The sequence below is a fragment of the Ranitomeya variabilis genome, chromosome 1 (assembly GCF_051348905.1).
Source record: "Ranitomeya variabilis isolate aRanVar5 chromosome 1, aRanVar5.hap1, whole genome shotgun sequence".
In the NCBI taxonomy this organism is placed as follows: Eukaryota; Metazoa; Chordata; class Amphibia; order Anura; family Dendrobatidae; genus Ranitomeya; species Ranitomeya variabilis.
Genome location: NC_135232.1, coordinates 957094548 through 957117880, shown reverse-complemented (window position 1 = coordinate 957117880; position 23333 = coordinate 957094548). Strand labels below are relative to the sequence as shown.

At 44.3% G+C, this 23333-nt stretch overlaps 1 protein-coding gene across 2 annotated transcripts in view; it reads left to right on the top strand.

Annotated features, from left to right (window-relative positions):
* SLC10A7 (solute carrier family 10 member 7) overlaps positions 1–23333 on the top strand; it is a 346730-nt gene that overhangs the window by 85581 nt on the left and 237816 nt on the right. For both annotated transcript variants that reach the window (XM_077279290.1, XM_077279289.1), the window contains exon 3: positions 9867–10003. In XM_077279290.1, the coding sequence (XP_077135405.1) occupies positions 9867–10003 (137 nt within the window). The remainder of the gene's footprint in view (positions 1–9866; positions 10004–23333) is intronic.

The following is a 23333-nucleotide window of genomic DNA, read 5'->3' as shown; positions in this document are numbered from 1 at the left end:
GATTGCTCATTTAATAAATTTCTAAGGGTCTCCCTATGTTTAATTAATTCCCCTAGTATTACCGGTGACATAGTATTTTTATGTTTTTGCTCCAATACATATATAGTATCCATTAATTCTTTTGTTTTTTCCAATCTCTGTTTTTTAAGACGGGATCCGTGTTTTACCAGGATTCCACGAAGCACGCATTTTAGGGTCTCCCATTTCACCGGGGTCGAGGTGTCATCGTTTGCGTGATCTGACCAAAACTGTTCTATTGTCTTTTTTATGTCTGTCGTGCAATTCAAGTCTTTCAACAAATTGTCATTCAATCTCCAAGTCCAGGGACGGTCCACTACATCTGGTGGGGAAATGTCTAAGAACACCGGGGCATGATCCGACCATAAGAAGCTACCAATGGACGGTCGGGGGCGCCAGGATAGGGCATGATGGCTGACAAGAAAAAAGTCAATTCGGCTATAGGAATCATGAGAACTGGAAAAGTACGTATAATCTCTACCTCCAGGATTATGTGCTCTCCAAATGTCCACCAGCTGCATCCCATGGATAGATTGTTTCAAAAGGGACAATTGCCTAGTGATTCCTCTCACATTTCGTGTTGAGGTATCCATTCGTGGGTCAAGGGTGAGATTGAAGTCCCCCCCTATCACCATCACCCCCTCAGCAAATTCCGCTACTCTCCTTAGGAAACCCCGGCCAGCCCTGGCCTGATTTTTGTTTGGGGCATACCACCCCGCAATAGTGTAGAGGGTTGTATGAATCCTAACTTTTAATAGTAGGTACCTGCCTTCTGGATCCGCATATGTGTCCTCAACTGTGTGCTGGAGGGACTTGTGGATCGCAATAGACACCCCCCTCGAACGACTTTCGGGGCAAGCGCTATGGAACCAAGTCGTGAAGTATCGGTCCTTGATAGTAGGGATATTGTTTTTTTTAAAATGAGTCTCCTGAAGTATAAGTATTTGTACCTTAAGCTTATGCATTCCATATAGGATTTGTGACCTTTTCTGGGGCGTGTTAAATCCCCTGGTATTCAGGGATCCCATAGTGATCTTTGGGTGCATTGTTGTCTGAGTCGTGCCTTCTCTCTCCCTACTGAGAGGGCCGCGGAGGCTAAAGTAGATCTAATTTATCAAAGAAATAGAGATAGTGAATAGAAAAGGTAGATAATTAGACACGTATTCAGTTAATTGCGAAATCAGGGTCAATATCTATCGAAACGTAGTACGTCTTTGAAGCCTGAAGTGGTGTGCTCTACGTAAGATGCCTTCTTATACCCTAAAATATGTGGTGGAGAAATGTGTTAACCGCCAATGCCGTTCAACGGGTTATGGCTTCTCCGTAGGGTCGTAAGCTATGTGCGATATGGAGTGAGACTCCCTCCTCCGACACAACCATCAGTAACCTCTCCTCAACTGAGGGGAATAAATGTTAACTTTAAATTGACTTAACCGGAACCTGTCATATAGCGAGGTAGGGCCAGAGTATGGTTTACAGTCTTTGTTCTAATGCCATTCACATCTCCCAATTCTCCCTCATGCCCCAAATGAAAGCTACGCCAGACTTAAAAATAATGCAGGGGTGCAGGATATCAACGACGATTCAATGAGTTGTTATAAAATACTATCTACATACCATAATATAAACCAAAAACCAACCATCTTCCACGACAGTCGTGAACTTATCATCCGCTTGGACTACCACAGTGGGGCAGAACAATGGCACAATATGTAGCACCCCTAGTGGGGGAGGAAAAGAAAAAAAAAAAAAAAACTCCGAGAGGGGGGGAGAAGGGAAAAGGGGGAAGGGTGGAGAAAGAAAGGGGGGGAGGGAAGAAGGGAAAAGGGGGAAAGAGGAGGGGGGAAGGGGAGGAGGAAGGGGAAAAGGGAGGGAAGGGGAAAAAGGGAAGGGGGCATCGTTCTCTTGATTCCCATTAAATTCCTGTGGAAAGCGTCTGCCTTCTTTTTCTATGCGCTGTCTATCTTGAAGTCCTTGCGGAATCAATAACGGTCGTTGCTATGCAAGATATTCCACTCCATGGCACCAATCAAATGTTAGTGAACTGGAGTGTGGACATCCATCTGTGCTCCTGATCCTCATGAAAATGAAACCATATATATCCCACAAACCCTTTCCCCCACCCAAACAGGCAGTCATGGAACCCATTCTGTCATGATCCTAACTTCATGGTTCTCTCCCTTCTTCGTTACCTCTGGGATCACGCCCTTCTCTATCCATTCTTCTGCCTGCTCTCCTCTGCCTTTGAGGGAAAAATTGCCTGGGAGGGTCTGCTCCTCTGTACTGTAATGGCAGAGAAGGCCATTCTGTGATTTCCACCCTTGGGATGTTAAGCGCCGCCGAAAAAGCAGGGATGCCGTTCGGATGACTCAGCAGGTGAACCCTGCCTTCTTTTTGGACACGTAGGCGGAACGGAAACCCCCAAGTGTATGATATATCATGCTGGCGTAAAACGTCTAGTAACGGGCGGAGAGCTTTCCTCCTCTGCAGAGTCCACCGAGATAGATCAGACAATAGCTGGATTCTGGTATCTTTGTATTTTATGGTGTTCTCTATTCTTGCCTTGGACATCACTTCATCCTTTATTTGGTATCTATGCACCCGGCATATCACATCACGTGGAGGAGCCTGGTTTTGAGGTCTTGGACCCAACGCCCTATGAGCCCGGTCTAGTTCAAGGGGTGACTCCTGTGGACGCTGCAGAACAGAGTTAAATACTTGCTGCAGTGCGCCTCTTATGTCTTTGGGTGCCACTGTTTCTGGTAATCCTCGAACCCTAATATAGTTCCGCCTTCCCCTATTTTCGGCATCATCAAGCATATCTGCCAGCATTTGAGTATGATAGGATTGTTCTGCAAGCGTCTCATCCTGAGCATCTAATCTGGCCGTCAGAGCCGCGATAGCTTGGTCATGTACATTAACCCTTTCATTGCACTGTTGTATCTCATCCCTCAGGGTTGATAATTCTGCCTTATACGATGTCTCTAGGCGGATCACATATTGTTCCATGTCCTGTCTGGTGGGCATATCACGTAGTCTAGCATTCAACAAACCCATATCGAGTCCTGGGATCAATTGTGTGTTATAGCCAAAGCCCTGTGAGTTATATGCAGGATAGCAGAGAGAGGGCATTATCTGTGGGGCCTGAGTTTGTGTGAGGCAACCCTCCTGAACTGGTTGGCCTCCCCCTACAACCACAACATCAGGGGCTATAACGTGCCTGGAGGATTCAGAGCTGCTTCTGGGGTAGGGGGACGCAGGGCTCTGAGATGGACCTTCATTGTAATCCATTTCACAATCTTCTTCTTCTGTCCTATGCACTTCCCCATCGTCCTGTGTCTCTCCTGTCATTGCCAGCGCTGACCCCTGCTCTCCTCCCTCTCCTCCCTCCTGTGGCCCCCTCCCCTCCCCAGCTCCATCTTGAAGCACTGCTGGTAATGATTTATGTCCTCCCTCACATTTCCCAGTGCCAGAAGCAGCATCTCCACTGTGTCTCACCTCCTGTGTCACTGACCCGTCGGAGCTGCTTCCCGCCCCTGCTTCTGCTGTGTCAGCGTCTGTTACAGCGTCTGCTGTCTCCTTCTCATCCACTGTCACCATGTTTCTTAGGCCTTCTCCTCTGTCTGGACCGACCAGGAATTTTGTTATCTGTTGAGCTGCGGGCTCCTCTGCCACCGAGGGGGTTCCCCCATATCCCTTCTTCTTTTTGGGACCCATGGTAGTGCTGTTGGGATCCGGAATCGTGCTCTGATATGGTATTTAGTCGGTTTTATGGAGGGAGCTCCTCTGCCTGCTTCCTCACTCCACCGCTGTCATGCCACGCCCCTCAACTGGGGGGATTTTTAAACTGTATGGCTGTCCATATACAATAGTAAGATATGAGGTGTATTTTTTTTTTTTTTTTAGTGTGGGAAGGGGACACCGTAGTTTGTCACAAAAAATTATAACATGGTGTTATTTGGATTCTCTTCAATACTACATTTATTGCTATGTATTTGGAGGGTGTATAAGGAGATCAGCTGACCACTTTTTGAAATTTTCAATTTGAGCTATATATTTATCTCAAATTGAAAATTTCCTGAAGTTTGAAGGTATATGACAACAATTACTACGTTATAAATTATGTCCGTACTGATTTTAATTTCTCCCTTTTGTTCATAATGATCTTGTCTGCTCAGTACATTGATGTCTATTGGGTGAACTCTCCTTCTCATAACACCCCACACAAACTAACGTCGCCATCTCCCCCACCTTGTTGTCTGTGGAAAGGACATATAGATGTTCCTTCCTTTCATTCATCAGCCTGTTCAGCCGGCCCATATTACTAGTACACGTACATTACCCCTCAGCTGTGCAGAGAATTGCTTTGCATACACCATGTGGTAACTGTAAATTCTCTAGAGGAGGTGAAATATTGATTTTACAACAGATTAACTAGTTGAGAAACATCTGTTTGAAGTACATCTGCTGCGGTTACTGTACAGGGTTCTGCATCCGATTCCAATTTTGCAAAATGAAGACAAGATTTCAACACTTTTATTCATTTGTGTGCATTGGTTTGTCAGATCAGGTTATGTTGCTGTAGTTAGTCCCTGCCGGCATCACAAATGTGAGGGCTTTGTTCTTGATGTTTGCTGTAGGTTGTTGTGTACATAGCATCTTGTAAGTGACACCACAATCTAATAACATTTTTAATACGGCATACAACCGAAGTAGAAAAGCACTCGGTAACTTGTACAGTCATAGCCCAAAGATTTGAGACTCGCGCAAATCTTGTTGCTTCAATATTTTTAGAACTCAGATGTTTGTTGTTACTGAAACACAATTATAAACATTTTATTACTCTTTTAATGACAAATACATCGTTTGTACAAAGGCTCAATATTTATTTACAGTTTGACCCTTAATTTTTTAAGAGACTTGTGCAGTTCGCCATGACATTTCTGAAATACTGCCTGTACCACGTGCCACGCCAGAGAGGCAACGGGAGATTAGGGAGGTTAATAAGTGGCTCAAGAATTGGTGTAGGAAGGAGGGGTTTAGGTTCCTGCAGAACTGGGCCGACTTCTCAGTTGGCTACAGGCTCTACGCTAGGGACGGGCTGCACCTCAATGGGGAAGGTGCAGCTGTGCTGAGGGAGAAAATGGCTAGAAGGTTGGAGGAGTGTTTAAACTAGGGAATGGGGGGGGGGAGGGTATTCAATTTATAGGAGGGGAAGATAGGGCAGATAGAGACCTGGGCACAAATAATAAAATGGGGGGGATGGGGTTAGAAAAGTTAATTAAGTAAGAATAGAGGTACAGAGAGTTACATAAAGTGTATGTATACTAATGCCAGAAGCCTCGCCATCAAAATGGACGAGTTAGAATTAATGGTGTTGGAGCATAATTATGACATGTGGGTATATCTGAGACGTGGCTGGATGAGAGCTATGACTGGGCTGTTAACTTGCAGGGCTATAGTCTTTTCAGAAATGACCGAACGGATAAGCGAGGGGGAGGTGTGTGTCTATATGTAAAATCATCCTTAAAACCCATCCTGCGTGATAATATAGGTGAATCTAATGAAAATGTAGAGTCCCTGTGGGTGGAGACAAGGGGAGGAGGGAAAAAACAAATTACTGATAGGGGTTAGTTATAAGTCTCCAAAAATAATGGAAGCAATGGAGAATATCCTCATAAAGCAAATAGATGAAGCTGCGACTCAAGGAGAAGTCATTATTATGGGGGACTTCAACTACCCTGAAATAGATTGGGGAACAGAAACCTGCAGTTCCAGTAAAGGTAATCGGATTTTGACAACTATGAGAGACAATTACCTTTCACAACTGGTTCAGGACCCAACAAGAAGGGGGTCACTGCTAGACCTAATATTAACCAACAGGCCAGACCGCATATCAAATATAAGGGTTGGGGGTCACTTGGGGAATAGTGATCACAAAATAATAAGTTTTCGTGTATCCTTTAATAAGATGTGTAGTAGAGGGGTGACAAGGACGCTAAACTTCAGGAGGGCAAATTTCCAACGGATGAGAGATGATCTTGGTGCAATTAACTGGGACGATATCCTGAGATATAAAAATACACAAAGAAAATGGGAGACATTTATTAGCATCCTGGATAGGACCTGTGCACAGTATATACCGTATGGGAATAAACATACTAGAAATAGGAGGAAACCAATATGGCTAAATAGAGCTGTAAGGGGCGCAATAAGGGACAAAAAGAAAGCATTTCGAGAATTAAAGGAAGTAGGTAGTGATGAGGCATTAAATAAATACAGAAAATTAAATAAATTCTGTATAAAGCAAATCAAGGCAGTAAAGATTGAGACTCATTGCCAGAGAGAGTAAAAATAATCCCAAATATTCTTTAACTACATAAATAGTAAGAAACTAAAAAATGATAGTGTTGGCCCCCTTAAAAATAGCCTGGGTGAAATGGTGGATGAGGAAAAAGCCAATATGCTAAATGACTTTTTTTCAACAGTATTTACACAAGAAAATCCCATGGCAGACAATATGATCAGTGATAATAAAAATTCCCCATTAAATGTCACCTGCTTAACCCAGCAGGAAGTACGGCGGCGTCTAACAATCACTAAAATTGACAAATCTCCGGACCCGGATGGGATACACCCCCGAGTACTGCAGGAATTAAGTACAGTCATTGATAGACCATTATTTTTAATCTTTAATGACTCCATAATAACAGGGTCTGTACCACAGGACTGGCGTATAGCAAATATGGTGCCAATATTCAAAGAGGGACAAAAACTGAACTCGGAAATTATAGGCCAGTAAGCTTAACCTCTACTGTGGGTAAAATCCTGGAGGGCATTCTAAGGGATGCTATACTGCAGTATCTGAAGAGGAATAACCTCATGACCCAGTATCAGCATGGGTTTACTAGGGACCGTTCCTGTCAGACTAATCTGATCAGTTTCTATGAAGAGGTAAGTTCCGGACTGGACCAAGGACACGTGGTGTATATGGACTTTTCAAAAGCTTTTAATACGGTGCCACGCAAAAGGTTGATACATAAAATGAAAACAATGGGGATAGGGGAAAATATGTGTAAGTGGGTTAAGAGCTGGCTCAGGGATAGGAAACAAAGTGTGTTTATTAATGAAGCACAATCAGACTGGGTCGCGGTTAGCAGTGGGGTACCACAGGGGTCAGTATTGGGCCCTCTTCTTTTTAACATATTTATTAATGACCTTGTAGGGGGCATAGAGAGTAGAATTTCAATATTTGCAGATGACACAACTCTGCAGGGTAATCAATACAGAGGAGGACATTTTTATATTACAGGAGGAATTGTGTAAACTAGAAGCCTGGGCTCTTAAATGGCAAATGAGTTTTAATGAGGATAAATGTAAGGTCATGCACTTGGGTAGAGCAAATAAGATGTATAATTATGTGCTTAATTGGAAAACACTAAGCAAAACAGTCAATGAAAAAGACCTGGGTGGACGACAAACTCACATTTAGTGGCCAGTGTCAGGCAGCTGCTACAAAGGCAAATAAAATAATGGGATGCATTAAAAGATGCTCATGAGGAGAACATAATTTTACCTCTATACAAGTCACTAGTTCGACCACACTTAGAATACTGTGTACAGTTCTGGTCTCCGGTGTATAAGAAAGACATAGCTGAACTAGAGCGGGTGCAGAGAAGAGCGACCAAGGTTATTAGAGGACTGGGGGGTCTGCAATACCAAGATAGGTTATTACACTTGGGGTTATTTAGTTTGGAACAACGAAGGCTTTGGGAAGGGATCTTATTTTAATGTATAAATATGAGGGGACAGTACAAAGACCTTTCTAATGACCTTTTTACTCGTAGACCTGAGACAGGGACAAGGGGGCATCCTCTACGTCTGGAGGAAAGAAGGTTTAAGCATAATAACAGATGCGGATTCTTTACTGTAAGAGCAGTGAGACTATGGAACTCTCTGCCGTATGATGTTGTAATGAGTAATTCCCTACTAAAATTTAAGAGGGGACTGGATGCCTTTCTTGAAAAGTATAATGTTACAGGTTATATATACTAGATTCCTTGATAGGGCATTGATCCAGGGAACTAGTCTGATTGCCGTATGTGGAGTCGGAAAGGAATTTTTTTTCCCCAGTGTGGAGCTTACTCTTTGCCACATGGGTTTTTTTTTCCTTCCTCTGGATCAACATGTTAGGGCATGGTAGGTTAGGCTATGGGTTGAACTAGATGGACTTAAAGTCTTCCTTCAACCTTAATAACTATGTTACTATGCTGGATACCAGCTTCTGGGCTAAATCCTGACTTGACAGTCCAATCTTGTGTAATCAGTTCTTGGAGTTTATGACAGTTACTTTTTTGTTTGACCACAGGTTCTCAGTAGATTGAGATGTGGGGCATTTCCTGACCATAGACCAAACATTTCAGTGTTTTGTTCTTCATCATGCCGGGAAAAGCATTGTTTATCACCAAATCATCCTTTATCATTGGCAGAAGTTGCTCAGGGATGATGTTGGATCCCATTCTTTATTCATGGCAGTGTAAGCAAAATTGTTAGTGAGCCCCTTCCATGGATGAAAAACAACTCCAGACATGAATGGTCTGGGGATACTTTACTGTTGGCATGACACAGGACCATGGTAGAGCTCACCTTTTCTTGTCCGGACAGTCATTCTTCGAGATGACTCCAGTAGGCTGAAGGGGGTTTCATCAGAGAAAATAACTTTTTGCAGGTTGTTCAGGGTTTGGACCGCAGAAGTCTAGGGTAATGTTATTGTCTTTGATGAAGCCCACTTCAGACTGCTTTGGTCATCAGTCAGGATTTGGCCCAGAAGCTGATATCCAGCTGCCAGGGCAAATTACAGAAGTCTTGGAAAAATAAGGTTTTTTTCCACGTTCAGTAAACACTGCGGGTTCATGCGTTCATCCGCAGCGTCAAACCTGCAGCGGCCAGATATTACAGCATAGTGGATGGGATTTGTAGAAATCCCATCTCCACTATGCGTGCAGGGATGCCTCCGGGTTGCTTGCGGAGATGGGCATGTGGCACATCTTTCCAGACCGCAGCATGTCAATTTATCTTGTGTAGACGCTCAGTCTCCGCAAGATAAATATCACCGTCCAATGTATTGGACGCGGTGATTCTGCACGAGTCAATGAACACATGCGGAATCACCTGCGTTCAAAAGCCGGCAGCACTTTGGAAGCAGCAGACGTGCTGAGTCCGAAGTGCTGCCTAATACTGAACATGCAAACCATACCCTAAGCGTCAGCACTGTAAATATTGCGTTTTTGCATAAACTTGATGTCTTTTTCAATAAAACTTAAACAAATGAAAAAACCCCAAACATATGAAATGCTTATAATTGAACTTAAGTTACCATGGCAGCAGACTTTGCAAAAACACAAATTTTTGTCAGTCGCAACTTTTGACCACGACTGTACATATGGTCGTTTTTAATGGCAGTTCTTAAAGGGGTTGTCCAGTCTAAAACTACGTGACTGCAGACTTGTGAATCCTCCCAGCACACGCACTGAGGTCATGCATACTTGCGGTCATGTGACCGCCTTTCCCCTCGCTGACTCCAGCGAATCCTCACATTGTGTATGCCGGGAGGATCCACAAGTCTGTAGTCACACAGAGTGGAAAACAATATCACTGACCTATGGCGTTCTATATATTCACTATCTCAATACTTTTTCTGTTGTTGTTTTGCACTGTAAAACAAAACAAAAAATAGAAACCTTGCCATTGCTCACTAATCTAGGGTATGTAACTCGTTTTTGAATGTCCAGGTAATTTCACAGGTGAGTGTTCTCAAATAATATTGGCTTCCATTCTTTATTTTCCAGGAACTGACCAGTGCTTTGATGCACGTGAAGCTTCACCTCTTCGTCCAGGTGTTCACACTCGTTTTCTTCCCAACAGCAATATGGTTTTTCCTTCGAGTGCTGTCACTGACGCCTATCAATGAATGGCTGTTAAAGGGGTATGTCTCACATTGTGCTCTGCAAGCATCACAAGCTGTTTAACACTAAATAGTAGTGATGAGTGATCGTGCTCGGATAAAGTGTTAATAAGTATCTTCCGCGGGCTCGAATGCTGTGTTCGAGTTGCCGTGGCTGCAGAACTCGCAATCCCCGCATGTGTTGCGGCTGTGGAACAACCACGAGACATGCAGCCATGGCGACTTGAGCATAGTATATGATCACACTGAAGACACTCAGTTATGTTGTTTATTTGTTTGCTTTTCTCTGAAGGCAAGCAAAAATGAGGATTTTGACTTGGAATTTGCTCTCTAATGTGTGATCTGTGCCTAAATACTAATTAAGATGAAGGATTTGCTGCTGTACATTGTCCTGTTATTTATTTCTGTAAAACCATCTCACTGTGAGAGATGAGAGGGGGACATAAGTGGAGAAAGTTCCTTTGCTCGATTATGTATTTCCCTATTGGATGTGTGACTAAAAGGAAACTACACAAAAGAAAGGGCAAATGTCACACCTGGAAGAGCATATGTATTTGGGGACTAAAGCATTTATAAGAAAAATTAATTAAATTAATTCACAAATGGTGTGCAAAAGGATGGGAAACATATATTTTTAGATAAACTTTAACAGGGTATTCCCATCTCATACATTTATGGCATTACATTTATGGCATATTTGATGCAGATCTGACCAGTGAGGCCAGCATTTGTGTCAGGAATGGGGTCCCAGACATGTCTCCCATAGTCAGTGGAGAGGTGGCCAAAATTCTTTTTAACTTGTGTGGAAAGCATTAAGCTACTTACGGGTAGCGGCATTTTTCGGAGGACCATGACAGCACTACGAGAGAGGGGATCCGCCCTTAAGGAACAGGAAACCTACAGATACAAAAAGGGCGGCACCTCTCCCATGCATCAGTTGTATTTCAGAGCCTTGAGAGGACTACCGCGGTTAGTGGCATACAAACATACATTATATACATTTTGAAAACGAAAAATTATTTATTAAATTGAAGCTAGACACCATACGTGAAAACTACATACTATACACAAATTAGGAAGTGCAACCCCCACGTGAAATAGGGAGGGAACTAAGGGTGCTGTCATGGTCCTCCGAAAAATGCCGCTACCCGTAAGTAGCTTAATGCTTTATTCGGACTCCCATGACAGCACTACGAGAGATTTACAGAGATGTAAGCTACCTTAGGGAGGGACTATAGCCTGCAGCACCCTTAACCCAAAGGTGAGATCAGAGGAGGACCCCAAATCCAACCGATAGTGCTTAAAGAACGTGGAAGGGGATGACCAAGTGGCCGCCTTACATATTTGTTCCACCGACACTCCAGATCTTTCTGCCCAGGATGACGCCATGGCTCGGGTGGAATGTGCCTTTAGATTCTGCGGAGCTGGCCCCCCACCCGCTGTATAAGCCATAGTAATAGTTTCCCTAATCCATCTAGCCAGTAAATATTTTGACACTCTACATCCTTTCTTTGGACCTTGGAAGGAAAGAAGCAGTGCCTCATCCTTCTTCCAACTATTGGTGACTGAAATATACTGTAGGAGAGATCTCCTAACGTCTAGAGTATGAAGCTCCTGCTCTTTAGGATTGGATGGATTAGGAACAAAAGATGGTAAAACTATTTCCTGCGACCTATGAAACCTTGTTGCTACCTTCGGTAGATATGCTGGGTCTGGTCTAAGGACTACTCTGTCAGACAGGAACTCTGTATATGGGGGAAGCCTGGAAAGTGCCTGGATATCCCCTACCCTGCGAGCTGAGGTTATGGCAATCAGGAAGGCTGTTTTAAGTGTCAACATTTTAATCGAGGCCTCGTGTAGAGGTTCAAAGGGGGGTTTTGTTAGTGAGGATAGAACTAAATTTAAGTCCCACGGAACCGATCTATCTTTATACACTGGTCTAGTTCTACAGACCGCCTTCATAAACCTCGCTATCCAATAGTTGTTAGCTACATTACAGGAAAACAGGGCACCCAGAGCTGAGACCTGTACTCTAAGGGTACTAGTAGAGAGTTTTAGCTCAAACCCCTTCTGTAGAAACTCTAAGATTTGTTGTATTGGCACCCCTTCTTGGATATTAAATTTAGAAACGGACAAGAACTTCCTCCAAGTCCTAGAGTAGATTTTTGTAGTTATTTGCTTTCTACTCTTTAGGAGCGTTTCTACCAGGTTTGGAGAGAAGCCTTTATCTATTAACAGTGACCGTTCAAACTCCACGCCGTTAAATGGAGCGCTGCCACTTGTGGATGGGAGATTGGTCCCTGAGAGAGTAAATTCGGGATCTCTGGCAGTACCCAGGGATCCGATACAGACATCGTCCTGAGCCAGGCAAACCAGGCTCTTCTGGGCCAAAAGGGGGCAATAAGGATAACCTTTGCTCGATCTTCTCTGATTTTTCTCACCACTAGAGGAATCAGATTCAGTGGTGGGAAGGCATAGGCTAGCGGAAAATCCGATTTTATTAGAAAAGCGTCCACCGCCAGGGGATTTTCCCTGGGATTCAGAGAGCAAAAAAGTTTTACTTTCCTGTTGTCTCTGGTGGCGAACAGGTCCACCACTGGTTGACCCCATCTGTGGCTGATACGGTTGAAAATGTCTTTGAGAGACCATTCTCCTTGTCTTAGCGTGTTTCGACTTAGGAAATCTGCTGTTATATTTTCCTTTCCTTTGATGTGGAGAGCCGTCAAAGATTGAAAATTGAGCTCTGCCACCTGGAACAAGCGATCCGTGATCTGCATTAAAGTCTCGGAACGTGTTCCCCCTTGCCGGTTTATGTAGGCGACTGCCACTCTGTTGTCCGACAGAATTCTGACGTGCTGGCCCTGTAGATATATGAGGAATTCTTTAACAGCCAATTCAATTGCCAACAATTCCCTCTGATTGGATGAGAATGTTGTGAAGGGTTCCCATTGTCCCTGAACCACCATGTCCCCCATATAAGCTCCCCACCCCGAAGAGCTGGCATCTGTGGTTATTACTTGGGTGACATTTACTATCCAGGGCACCCCTGCTGACAAATTCTGTATGTCTAACCACCACCTGAGGGAGTTCAGTGTTATAGGCCCCAATGTTAATTTCCCATTTAATACTCCATTTAGGGCTCTGTCATGGAATAAAACTTCTTTTTGCAGGGATCTGGTGTGTAACTGAGCCCACTTAACAGCGGGGATGCATGATGTGAGTGACCCCAATAGGGACATTGCTTGCCTAAGTGTCATGGAGGGTGTTTTAATTGCTTTTAACACATAACTCTGGATTAGCGCTATTTTTTCCCCAGGGAGAAGACACTGCTGTGTTACCGAATTCAAAATTAACCCCAGGAATTTTTGTATATTTAGAGGCTGTAACTTAGATTTTTCAAAGTTTATGATCCAACCTAGACGTTCTAGTTTAGCTTTAGTAATTTCCCATTGTGACAGACAGTGATCCACTGAGTTCCCGACAATGAGAAAATCGTCTAAGTAGGGGATTATAAGGACATTTGACTCCCTTAAATGCGCCATGACCTCTGCGATTATTTTAGTGAACACTCTAGGAGCAGAGGTTAACCCAAAGGGGAGTGCCCTGAACTGAAAATGTTGAATCCTACCCTCCATTATCAGTGCTACTCTCAGGTATTGTTGAAAATCAGCATGAATGGGTACATGATAGTAGGCATCTTTCAAATCCACTACTACCATAAAACAATTTTCAAAGAGCATTTTTATTGTTGAATTGATGGACTCCATTTTGAAAGTATGCTTTACCAGAAACTTATTGAGACCTTTAAGATTACTAATGGTTCTATAAGTATTATCTGGTTTTTGGATTAGGAAGAGGGGGGAGTAAAACCCCTTCCCTGTCTGAGAATATGGTACTTCCACCAACACATTTTTAGAACAAAGAGTCCTCACTTCCTCTTCGAGGGCAAACTGTTCAGTGGGAGATGAGCGCCAGGGTGTAAGCTTGAACTTGTCCCGTGGAGCCTGGACAAACTCAAGTTTGAGACCATGGGAAACAGTGTCTTTTATCCAAACGCTGTTTGTGATTTCTGACCATGCTGCTGAGAAATGCAACAGTCTCCCTCCCACTGGGATTGCTAGTCATTGTTCTTGTTTTTTGTTTTCCGTCGGGTTACGGCGAAACATGAGACCTGTACCTCGTTTTCGCTTATCGTCCCATCTGGATCGATCTCTGCCCGGTGAGAAGGCGCGTTTCCCTCCCCGACTGAACCTTCTTTTGTTGAAGGGACGACGGTATGCATTGAAGGTATTGGGAAACTTTTTCTTATCGTCACCCGCCTTCTCCAGGAGTTCATCCAGGGTAGGCCCGAATAAATACTCGCCTTTACAAGGGATAGCGCAGAGCTTTGCTTTCGCCTGCATATCCCCAGGCCAGCATTTTAACCATAGGGCTCTCCTTGCAGCATTAGACAGCCCCGCTGCTCTAGCTGCTAATTTAACGGAGTCAATTGAGGCATCTGATAAAAAGGCCGCCCCCTCCTGGATCACTGGTAATGCTGCGAGAATAGAGTCTCTAGAGGCCCCTTGTCTTAATTGGGTCTCTAACTGGTCTAGCCAGACCATCATTGACCTCGCCGTGCATGTTGACGCCACCGCAGGTCTTAAGGAACCGGCTGCCATTTCCCAGGTTCCCTTTAAGAAGGTATCCACCTTCCTATCTAGGGGGTCTTTAAGCGTTCCCATATCCTCAAACGGGAGAGAGGATCGCTTCGCTACCTTGGCAATTGCTGCATCCAGTTTTGGGGCTTTTTCCCAGCTACCTACTGCTGGGTCGTCAAAGGGATACCTTCGCTTCTGTGCAGGTGGTAAGGAACCTTTCCTCTCCGGTTTTTTCCACTCTCTGTTGATAAGTTCTTGTATCTTTTCATTCAGAGGGAAAACTCTACGCTTTCTTTGATCTAACCCACTGAACATCATCTGTTCTTTAGACAGTTGAGGCTTGGGTTCTGTTATACCCATTGTGCCTCTGACCGCTTTTATTAACTTGTCTATTCTCTCCAAGGGTAAACAAAACCGAGCAGCGTCTTCTTCTTCCGAGGAGGATGATGCTGCTGAATCGTCCGATTCTACGCTCTTTTCCTCCACCGACGAATCCGATGACCACTGAGTTTTCCGTTTAGGGGCTCCTGACTGTGAAAGGCCCTTAATGGACTGCTTAACCTCCATCCTAACCATTTCCTTCAGACTGGCCGCAATAGAAGAGGATTCTTCTGCTACCTGAGGGGGCAAGTAAGGCAAGCTAGTCTAATGAACTAATGCCATGACCCCCTCCCCCTCTTCCCAGACCTCACCGTCTGCTGGATACAGGGGTCACATAGCTTTTTAGGGCATGAGTCAGGCAAGGGAACCCCGCAGATGGCACATTCCCTATGCTTTGCTTTACTGGTGTTTTTCTTCCCCTGTGAAAACATATACGAGGGGAGACTAATCACTGAGTGAACATTCTCGAAGATCACTTACCAGTGGATGCCCATACCCAGAAAGCTACCGAAGTACGAGGGGGATTTTTCCTGGCTGACGCTCCAGACCCCTGTCTGGAGGAGCTTCTGTGGCCAGATCCATCGCTCTTTTTTCCATGCTCCTTCTCCACAGGCTTCTGAGGTGCTTCGTCCAGCAGCAGAGGCTGCTGATCCTGATCGGACTCCATCCTCATTTGGAGGCCAGAAGCAAGGAATGCACGTTTGGCGACCGATATATAGCCCCTCCTTCGGTCAGCGTACTCGTGCCGCGCTTTCCGGTTGCTCTCCTCCCCCCCCTGCAGCTGCAGGGGATCAGCCGACACCTGAGGGTGATTGGCGCACACTTTCCGGTGGGCGCCGCCATCTTGGAGCCCCTGCGCATGCGCAGAAGCTCCGCGACCCGGAAGTCACCGCCGGCTCCGCCCTCCGACGTCACCCTGAGTCCACAGCGCTTCCTGTCAGCGCTGTGAACAGCGTGGGACGCCGAGGCTTCACCAGGAGACTCCGGGCGGCGCCACCATGATGCCGCCGGACCCACAGAGGCGCCCACAGTATTACAGGGAGGGGAACCGTCATACTCACCACGCGCCGGCTCCGGAGACAGGACACCCCCTGGCGACCGCTCCACGCTGAATAGCCACCGCCGTGCCGCCCTGCCAGGGCCACCGTGACTACTACAGGTACCCCGCACCGGCCGAGGTAGGAGACCCCCTCGCTACCAGAATCGGTCCGGCCGGCCTGGAAATCCTCATAAAGAGATCTTCTGTAGGATCCAGTCCCTTCAGGAACAGGAAACCAACTGATGCATGGGAGAGGTGCCGCCCTTTTTGTATCTGTAGGTTTCCTGTTCCTTAAGGGCGGATCCCCTCTCTCGTAGTGCTGTCATGGGAGTCCGAATAAATTCACTCTTTTCTGCATAGATGCAGTTCTCGCCTCTACCATATATTTATTACATACGCCTAAACGTATGAGATGGCGAATACCCTTTTAATGACGTTATCCCACAATGCACATTTATCGTTTGTCCCAAAAGTAAGTAAACAATGTCTAACCACTGGTTGGGGGTCGCTAATGAAACCCTAAGGCTATATGCACACATTGCTGATTTCACTGTGGAATTTTCTGTGCAGATTCTGTATTTCTTGGCAGAAAACGCAGGTCAGATTCTGCCCGTTTTTTTTGCTTTTGTGTGTTTTTTTTGCGGATTTGCTGAGGCTTTGTACAGATTTCTAACTTTTTTTACCCCAGCGGATTTCTATTATGGAATGGGTGCAAAAACGCAGCAGATCCGCAAAAAGAATTTACCGTACTTGGTCCTTTTTTGAATCTGCTGCGTTTTCTGTGCGGATTTTTCCGCACCATTAGCACAGCATTTTTTTTCCCCGTTGATTTACATTGTACTGTAAGGCTGGTTTCACACTTGCGTTTTGATCTGCAGCGTTTAAAAAAAAAAAAGCATGTGAAAAAACGCGTGCAAACGCTGCGGTTTTTAGATGCATGCGTTTTTGCATGCAGAAAAAAAGTGTCGTTTTGCCGCGTTTACATGCGATTTTTTCCTGCGTTTGCGTTTTTTAAACGCATGCTGAGAAGTGTGTGACAGCTGCCAATCATCAAAATCAACTAGAAAACCCACTATAAACAGAAATAGCTAGGGTTAGGGTTAGGATCCCTAGTAACGTTAGGGTTAGGGTTTTCTTGTTTTTTCTTGTGGTTAGGGTTAGGGTTTTCTTGTGTTTTTCTTTAAAAACGCATGCGTTTTTAACGCAAGCAAACGCATGTGCTTAAAAACGCATGCGTTTACATAGACAGCAATACATTTTTTTGCCGCGAATAAACGCATGCATTTTTTTGCGGCAAAAAAATGCCGCTAGAAATTACTACAGGTTGCATTTCTGCAACTAAACGCACGCGTCAAAATGCATGCGTTGCCGAAAACGCGTCAAAGCATGCTAAAAAACGCATGCGTTTTTTAATGTTAAGTATAGAAAAAAAGACGCATGCGTTTTTTAGCGCTAAAACGCTGCAGATCAAAACGCAAGTGTGAAACCAGCCTAAATCACTTGCAAATCTGCAGCGTTTCTGCGCGGAAATGAAGGACCTACCGTATTTCTTGTTAGCAAGTAGGGAGCCGTTTTTTTTTCTTTAGATAAAAAGAATGCAATAACCTTATTATAGATTCAAATAGAACAGGACATTCTCAGTACTCTAAAAATATAAGCTCTTACCCCACACTATAGCATATTCCTTACTCATAGATCCATCCATAGTTCTGTTTTACTTGCATCTAGAATAAAGTTTTTGCATACTTTTTAGCTAAAAAGTGTCTAGATTCTCCCTACCTTCTACTTGATTGCTAGAACTCTAGCAGGATTGGTTATATCCCCTGCCCAGGAGCTGTGATATGGTCAGACACAGCCATTGCACAGCACACAGCAGGGGCACATTTATAGGATTATCTCCGCACAGGAACATTATTTTTCCACACTTCCAATTGTGGAAATTATTATTATTCCAAGATCTATTGATTAAAATTAACTTTGTTCATGGAAAAAAAACCTTTTTAACCCCTTCCCGACATCTGACGTTATAGTACGTCAGATGTCGGGTCCCCTGCTTTGATGTGCGCTCCGGCGGTGAGCGCACATCAAAGTCGCGACATGTCAGCTGTTTTTTACAGCTGACATGTGCGCGCAATAGCGGCGGGTGAAATCGCGATCACCCGCCGCTATTAACTAGTTAAATGCCGCTGTCAAACGCAGACAGCGGCATTTAACTACCGCATCCGGCCGGATATGAGCGCATCGCCGACCCCCGTCACATGATCGGGGGTCGGCGATGCTTGTACATTGTAACCATAGAGGTCCTGGAGACCTCTATGGTTACTGATCGCCGGTGGCTTTGAGCGCCACCCTGTGGTCGGCGCTCACAGCACACCGGCATTTCTGCTGTGTAGCAGCGATCTTATGATCGCTGCTGCATAGCAGAGCCGATCACGTTGTGCCTGCTTCTAGCCTCCCATGGAGGCTATAGAAGCATGGCAAAAGTAAAAAAAAAAAAGTAAAAAAAGTGAAAAAAATAAAAATAAAAGTTTAAATCACCCCCCTTTCGCCCCAATCAAAATAAATCAATAAAAAACCCCCCCAACCTACACATATTTGGTATCGCCGCGTTCAGAATCGCCCGATCTATCAATAAAAAAAAAGCATTAACCTGATCGCTAAACGGCGTAATGAGAAAAAAAATCGAAACGCCAGATTTACGTTTTTTTGGTCGCCACGACATTGCATTAAAATGCAATAACGGGCGATCAAAAGAACGTATCTACACCAAAATGCTATCATTAAAAATGCTAGCTCGGCACGCAAAAAATAAGCCCTCACCTGACCCCAGATCACGAAAAATGGAGACGCTACGAGTATCGGAAAATGGCGCAATTTTGTTTTGTTTTGTTTTTTGCAAAGTTTGGAATTTTTTTTCACCACTTAGGTGAAAAATAACCTAGTCATGTTAGGTGTCTATGAACTCGTAGTGACCTGGAGAATCATAATGGCAGGTCAGTTTTAGCATTTAGTGAACCTAGCAAAATAGGCAAGCAAAAAACAAGTGTGGGATTGCACTTTTTTTGCAATTTCACTGCACTTGGAATTTTTTTCCCGTTTTCTAGTACACGACATGGTAAAACCAATGATGTCGTTCAAAAGTACAACTCGTCCCGCAAAAAATAAGCCCTCATATGGCCAAATTGACGGAAAAATAAAAAAGTTATGGCTCTGGGAAGGAGGGGAGTGAAAAACGAAAATGGAAAAAGCTCCGGGGGTGAAGGGGTTAATGAAGCAGTGGTCATGCATGATCCTGGCCTTTCTATTCAATATCCTTGGGGTGAATTGAAAGAATCGTATTTTTTTTTCCCTCCCTTTTAGATGTAATAATCACACTACTCATATGTATAATGTTAGTTTATAATAATGCCATAGTACTGTGTTTCACAAATCTTTTTATTCATTAAATACGTACCACAGTGCCGAAGCCATTATCCCTGATTTGAGATCATTCTTCTAATATAAAATACGGTAGTTGTAGATTTAAAGGTTCATGAAAAAAATTGATGTGATTGAGACTTAGGAGAGTAGTGAATGAATGTATGTGCTTCATCTGAGAACGCAGAGTAAAATATTTAATAGTCCTAGTATTGCTTATGTATCTGACTTATGTTAATTTTCTGTGGCTAGATGACGAGGAGGAAGGATTAAGATGTCAAGTGAAATTAAGCTAAACACATCAGCCAATCAGTTGCATTCATCACGCCGAGCGTGAAACCTTCTTATATTTAAATCGGATCGTCTCATGTTTGACACTGAGCTCTTCGTTAAGCGCTAATAAGTGTCCTTTATTCCCATTCCACTGCAGACATCCAGTCTTCCCTTCTGCCGTCCCCATGTCAAGAATACTTTCAAAATAGGCTCCTTATAATCATTTCAAGTGCTTAATGTGTTACAGATTTTAAACTGGTTACTCCCTTAGGATTTGGTAGACTGGATGAATATAGCAAGGGATCATGGAAAAGACTCAAACCTTCATTGAATTACAACTCTCAAAGAAAAAGAACGAAAGGGCCAGCTCCCAAAGACAATAGAGAAAGATGTACAAGAACATTAAATCATTCCAGTTCATTTATATTCTTCTCTGTGGCCTGGCAGACAGGCTAGATAGTCTTAGGATCACAAAAAACTGAACTTTGCTATTGTACTAGTTATATAAAAAGTAACTTCAATTTATAAAGTAGCTTAAAATTCCCTAAAAGATCATAAAATGATGACTGAGTATGAATAGACCTCCGGATTGGTATAGCGCTACTGTCCATTTTATTCTCGCAATACACAGTGGCACTACCCCTCTCCCTGATTGTGCAGGGTACTGCAGACTGCCCAGTTCATTGCACAGGCCAGGAGCTTCTGCGCTACGTAAAAGTAATAAAAGGGATGTAGCACTGATCTGAGGATCAGGGGGGTAATAAAGAGGTTGAACCTTCCTCCGTTATAAAGGGATGGCTCATTCTAGCAATATGCCATCACTTAATAAGATAGGAAAAGCCCCTCTCGGTGTGGAGTTTTGCATTCATTTTTTTTATGGTTTTTGATACAAACTTTGGAGTTGAAACAAAAAAAAAAAGTGTCAGATGTTTCCTTTATGAATTTGGATCCTTAGTCTTATCCTAAAAAAAGCTTCAAAAATTTGCTCTTTTTAAGTAAACTTTGTTAATAATTTGGTTTAATTTTACTAACTTTAAGTTCCCCATACTCTTTAGATAACTGCTAGCTGAACGATCGTATCTCAGACATTTATCTCACCAGACTCTCCCATACATAGGAGCGCACGCTCAGCCAAGAGCTACTGTGTTCTCGCCGCTGCCAGGCACCTCTGGTGGCGACTTACCTATTAGAGAACAAGAGGACCAATAGTCAGGAATCGGACATGTTTAATCCATAAGTCCCCCCCAACAGTATTCAGTCGAGGACCCAAATGTACATTAGACTGTAGGCTGAACCTGTTGATAATGGCGAGTTCAACTGACAATACTGTAATGTGTTTGGCGGAGCTATACCCTGTCCTGATTACTGCCAGGCTTCCATTCACACATTGTGGTCACTGTGCCGAAGCCTCAGTGTGTTAAAACGATCTTAAAGGCGTTGTCCAGACCTAGGATTCCAGTGCATGCACTGAGCAGTGTGAGGATTTGCTGGTGTCTGCACTGGGAATGGCGATAACGTTACTGCAAGTATGCAATCTGCTTAACAGAACTAAGTAACAGCACGTCTGAAAAAAACTTGGGCATACTAATAGATCACAGACCGCACATGAGTCAACAGTGTGATGCAGCAGCTAAAAAGCAAACAGTTCTAGGATGTATTAATAGAAGCATAGAGTCTAGATCAAGTGAAGTAATTATCCCCCTCTATTCTTTCTTGGTCAGGCTGCATCTGGAATACTGTGTCCAGTTCTGGACACCACATTATAAAAAAAGACATTGAAAGACTGGAGCAAGTTCAGAGAAGAGTTACTAGGATGGTGAGCGAACTGAAAGTATGTCCTACGAGGAACGGTTAGAGGATCTGGGAATGTTGAGCTTGCAAAAATAAAGGCTGAGAGGAGACTTAATAGTTGTCTTCAAATATCTGAAGGGATGTCACAGTTGTGAAATTGCGCTCACTGCATGTGTTGAGGGACACTCGTTTGGCAACGGGATATATGCACACGGCAACAGTTTTAACATAAAACAGTCTATTTGGTTTATTCAGGTATCATAAACCATAGAGACGTGAACCAAAGGTAAGCAGTCTTTACATAAGGTTTCACATCATTAGTTTGCAGCAACTAAACACGCTGGTCCTGCTCTGACCAGTTGCTGTGGGTGACCGCACAGTTGACGGAACATCATAAGCACCAACAGTCTATTGAGGTACCTTACGGGAGCTCCTGCTCCACCTGCTGACTCCCTGTCAGTCCACTCTTCCTGGGAAAGCTGCCTTACGGTGATCACCAACTTGCCTGACAGACATACACCAGTCGGTTCCAGACCCACCGAAGGGCGGTAGCTTCCCCCAGCACAAACCCTCACGGACCACGGTCTCTCCAGGTGCTCCCAGGAAGTCTCCACTCACAGGAGCTTCCAACACAGACCATCCAGGTCCACGGTGTATCTGTGCGCTGTTCAGGACATCCGTCCCCACCTGGGACCGTCCAATACACAGGCGTGTGGCCTGTCCGGGTGCTATTCAGGACGCTCATCCAACAACCAGGCCACCAGGTCCAAAGCCCCACCATGTGCTATTCAGGGATATAACACTCCCAACACATAGGCTTTTCCAGGACCTTCAGCACAGACCATTCAGGTCCAAAACACTCAACCATGTGACCCACACCCTGGTCACAGGTGGGAGGTGTGTGGGTGGCTAGTTCGACCCGCCCAGCTCTCAGAACTAGCCCTGCCAGCCTCCCTACAAAACACAATTACTTGTAGGACTACAGGTCCCAGAACAACCTTACTTCAGGTTGACAGTGCAGAGTGTCTTCCTTTGCGACACATACCAGCCATTCACAAAAATGCCAGACTTTGAATCATCACCACAGTTATACCTGTGATTGCCATGCATTCCTATGGCCTCAATACGCCTCCATGCGTATTCTGGGAAGACCATGCAGTGCCCCCTACCTGTAACAGGGTCACTGCATCACACAGTGTAGAGGAACCATCCTTATTCTCATTTGCACATGGAAACACGAGAATCAATGGAATGAAACTGAAAGGGAGAAAATACAGATTAGATATTAGAAAAAACTTTTTGACAGTGAGGGTGATCAATGCCAAGAGAGGTGATGAGTTCTCCTTCAATGGAGATTTTCAAACGGATGCTAAGCAGACATCTGTCTGATATGGTTTAGTGAATATTGCGTTGAATTGAGCAGAGTGCTGGATCTGATGACCCTGGAGCTCCCTTCCAACTTTAGTATTCTATGATTCTATGTTTACTTACAGCCAGAACCTGACTAGACTAGGCTTGTATCGAGCATGACAGAAACAGTCGGGTTCTGGTCAGGAGTATACATATCGCAGCATACTTGTGGTCACGTGACTGCTGCTCCTGGAGCTGACACCAGCAAATCCTCACAGTGTGCATTGCACATGCTGAGAGCATTCACAAGTCTGCCGTCACATAGAGTGACCGGACGATCCCTTTAAAGCTAGTTTCAAGCCAAGTTTGAGACTCCTACTTTCTCTGTCACAGGCTATTGTCTAAAGGCCTACAAAAATAGATTTAGTTGGGAACCCAATGGAGTCTTTTGTGGCTGAAA